The following is a 4,196-nucleotide window of genomic DNA, read 5'->3' as shown; positions in this document are numbered from 1 at the left end:
AAAAAAAAAAAAAAAACAAGCAAAGCAAAACAAAACCTACATCCGACTCCCCGGATGGGTAATGCTTTGAATCCTTCAACTAGTAAGTGTGGTAGATAATTTTTAAAAACCACCTATACTGCATTTTATCCGATGTCCCTTGAAGCAGGCATTGGATAGCATGTTGAGAAGAGAAGGTGACAGTATGTGTCAAAGCTGGCTGGGAGACAGAGTTCTAAAGAAAGACTTTCTAAACGTATTCATGTTAACCAGTGGTATGGCTTCCTTGAGGCCACTTTTATCTTGGAGGGCCCCTGAACCAGTCATTCGATTGGCTCAGCTGCAGCTGGACTGTGCAAGTGGCCAGAGAGAAGGCCCCAGGCCTCCCAGATGCTGGTACCTTTGGTAATAAAGGAGCCGTTCCTGCTCAGGGCAGAAGAGCCACTGGATGTGGAGTCGCAGCGCAGAAGAGGCTCCGACTCGTCCACGAAGAAGCCCTTGTTCTTGTCTAGAGGGGAGGGCTCCACTGTCAGGAGGGTGGAGTTCTCAAGCTTCACGTTAGGACTGGGGATGGGGCTTGGGCTCAGTGGACTGGGGCTCATGGGGAGGGCCAATTTGTCAGTTTCCAACTGCGGGAAGGAAAGAAAAGAATTCTATTATACATCAAAATTATATAGGAATAAAATTAAAGTAAATCTACTCCCTTAACATTTTTTGATGCTTCTATTTCTTTGTACACTTTTGATTTGTTGTTACACTGTTGGTAAACACATACACTTTTTTAGACAGCGTCTACTATGCAGCCCAAATTGGCTTTGAGCTCATAGACTCACCTGCCTCTGCCTCCTGAGTGCTGGGAATAAAAGTGTGTGCCACCACACCCTGCCCCCAGCTCATTCTTAAACCTTTTCAGAGGACACGTGAAGCCATGTATGGTGACAGGCCAAGTCTGGATTTGAGGATAGCCTGGGCTACCAAGAGTCTATCTTAAAACAAAACAAAGCACATGTGAGCAGACAGTGTAATATTAAAAGTGTGGAGACCTGTAAGGTGACGTGTGCCTGCAACCCCAGCTGCTCTGGAGATGGCAAGTGTGGTGCCAACCCGGGCTACACAGCAAGGTACCGCTCTAGAAAGATAAATGCAAACGCTAAGGGGGCATTTGTATGCATTGTTTCCGTTATTGTATTGATGTGACAATGTACTCTGACCAAAGCAACTTGAGGGAGAAAGTGTTTATATCCCAGTTTACAGCTCAAGGTACAGTCCACCTCGCTGGGGGCATCAAGGCTGCAGGGAGCTGGAAGGTGCAGGGAGCTGGAAGGTGCAGGGAGCTGGCCATGCGGCATCCGAAGTCAAGAAGCAGAGAACAATGAATGCAGGAACTCTAGTGCTCCCTTTCCTTATGCAATCCAGGAGCCTGCCTTGGGAATGGCCCTGCCTACAAATCAGACGGGTCTTTAGGCGGTGCGTGGTGGTTCTGCCTAGCATTGCGGAAGAATGGCATCTGTAGGTTTGGGGCTAGCCTGGTGATGGTGGTCCTGTCTTCTTTAAAAGAAAGGAAGGAAGGAAGGAAGAGAGGGAGGTAGGGAGGGAGGGATAGAGCGAGGGAGGGATAGAAGGAGGGAGGGAGGGATAGAGGGAGGGAAACAAAGTGATGGGTCTTTTCACATCTGTCAACACAGACACGTGCAGGAATGGCCACACTCAAACCAAGTTGTTACCTCAAGGGCATGGAGCTGCACACAGGTAAGAAAAGACTCAGTCTAACCCAAACTCTAAGAACCAGAAAGAGTCCTAGATCTTATCCAGATGTTTCCCTCTGTCAGAAATGGTCTTCTCTGGTGGATACCTTATAACAAAATTAATGCGATATCCCGAAGAGGTAGAAACTTCACCCTGGAAATGTGAATTATCTTCTCTATTTTTTTTTTTTTTTTTGGTTTTTTGAGTCAGGGTTTCTCTGTGGTTTTGGAGCCTGTCCTGGAACTAGCTCTATTTTTAAATTTTGTGTATATGTGTGTAAGAAGGAGGGAGTAGCTTTAGGGAGGCAAGAAGCCAGGAACCTGGATTGTGGTGAGGAATGACCATAGTTTATACCAGAAACATGCAGTGGGCGTGGGGGTGGCGCTTGCTTTATGGGTGAAGAGACCAAAGCCCAGGGAGAACACAGTTACCCCAAGGAAAGCCAGTGTTCATTTCAAGTCTATTTTCCCTCTTCACTTTTAAGAAATGCTTTAGAACTCCATCAGGCACTTATGGTTCCCCTAGCCTATTGATTTTATGCTCTTATCAGCTTTCCTGGTATAAAGGTTATTATTGATTGTCAAGTTGAGAAATCTAGGATCACCTAGCAGATGATCCTCTGGGAATGTTGGTGAGGGTGTCTGGAGACTGGGTTAACTGAGGTGAAAGCCTCATCTTAAATGCAGCAACTATTCCCTGGCTGGGAGAAGGAGAACGTAGTGCTGGAGATGGCTCAGCAGCTAAGAACACTTGCTGCCCTTGCAGAAGACCAGAGTTCAGTTCCCAGTATTCACAAATGCTTAAAATCCCAGCTCCAGCGGACCCAGTGCCCTCTTCTGGTCTTCACAGGGACCCTCACATATGTGGCACACACAGAGACAAACATGAGCATAAATTAAAATGAAATAAGTAGTTCTTTAAGGCAGAAGGGAGCTGAGTGTCAGCAGCCATTTCTCTGTTGCCTGACTGTAGAGGCAGGGGAACCGACTGTCTCAAGTTCCTGGTGCCATGCCTGGACTGAACTATAAATTAACATAAACTTTTTAAAATTGCTTCTCATTGGGTATCTGTTTACGGCAATGAGGAAAACACACACACACACACACACACACACACATCAATATACCCAGCACGGATGACTGTCCAGGAAGTAGAGGAGCAGTCACACATGACAGTGTTCAGGGATGACATTCCCAAAGCTGTGGAAGACCACCCCGGGAACATCTGTCACTCTCTCAAGACCTTCAAGTGAGATGCTGTCAAGCTCTCCAGACAAAAGACTGACTCTGATTTCAGATTAGACTTATGTAAGACATGAAGCCAACATGCCTGCCTCTTTTACAACTCTTAATCACTGAGGGTCTGCAAAGGCCGCCAGTTCCTGAACACTCCTGACAGCCTAACGGGATGTTCCCCTGAACCACCCCTCAGAGCTGACTCTGCTTCCAGAACTGGCCATCATGCATCCTAGAGGGCCCTGCTGATGCCCAGATAAGAGTTATGCATAGGCTTTGAGGTTTAATTCAACAGGCCCTGGCATAGGGCGCTGTTCCCTGAAAATGCACGCAGTCACTCATTCATGCCAATATCCTTCTTTGTGTCCCCAACTGACAAAGAGCATTTGTCTGCATTCTGGTTCTCAGGGACATTATGCTGGTTGACACAGCCCTTCAATATAGCACACTGTTCTTACTTAGAAAGAAAAAGAGAAGAGAAAGAAAGCACCTCCCACCCACAAATGCGCACCAATGGAAAAGTCCACCCACCTATTTCCTGCACCCACTTAAAACTTTCAATCTTTATTTTCCCAACAGCTTTGCTTCCAGTTGGAAAGCGAAGCAGCAGACTTCCAGCGTAATGGCACTAGGTGCTGAGCTGACTGGTGCCACCGTAATTACCTCCAGCCAGGTGACTACGAAGGTGCCCCAGGGAATGGCCTGCATCACCCACCATGCTGGAGCTACCTAGTGAGAATGGCAGAGAATAGCAAGAGCCAGAGACCACGTGCCCAGCATCCTTCTCAAAACTCCTCTCTCTGGCTTTGGGTGGCTGGCTGCATTTGGAATCCAGCTGCAGGTTCCTTGCATTTTTCCTATAAGTTCATAGAAACACCTTTCCCTTTTTTTTTTTTTTTTTTTTTTACCCAATAGTAACCAGCTCCCAAAGCTGCTTTGCAAGGCTGTATTAGGTATTGCGTTTCCTGACGTGTCTCTAACCAACAAACTGGCTCTCTGGAATGAAAAGGTTACTCACTAATTATGAAAGTTCACGACTTGGTGTTTTGAGTTTATAGCAACAAAGAGCATCAATATTAACGTGGCAATATTACTGAAGAGAGAGAAGGCAAGTACTTTGGGGTTTTGTTTTTGTTTTTTGTTTGTTATAAACACAGTCTCATATACTCCAGGCTGGCTTCATTTATCTATCTATCTATCTATCTATCTATCTATCTATCTATCTATCTATCTATC

At 46.1% G+C, this 4,196-nt stretch overlaps 1 protein-coding gene across 1 annotated transcript in view; it reads right to left on the bottom strand.

Moving 5' to 3' along the window:
• Tnfrsf21 (TNF receptor superfamily member 21) overlaps positions 1-4,196 on the bottom strand; it is a 66,509-nt gene that overhangs the window by 2,102 nt on the left and 60,211 nt on the right. The window contains exon 5 of the mRNA XM_005359792.3: positions 380-608. Coding sequence (XP_005359849.1) covers positions 380-608 — 229 coding nt within the window. The remainder of the gene's footprint in view (positions 1-379; positions 609-4,196) is intronic.

This window comes from Microtus ochrogaster, linkage group LG2 (genome assembly GCF_000317375.1).
Source record: "Microtus ochrogaster isolate Prairie Vole_2 linkage group LG2, MicOch1.0, whole genome shotgun sequence".
NCBI classification, from domain to species: domain Eukaryota; kingdom Metazoa; phylum Chordata; class Mammalia; order Rodentia; family Cricetidae; genus Microtus; species Microtus ochrogaster.
This window is presented reverse-complemented; position numbering and strand designations above follow the sequence as displayed.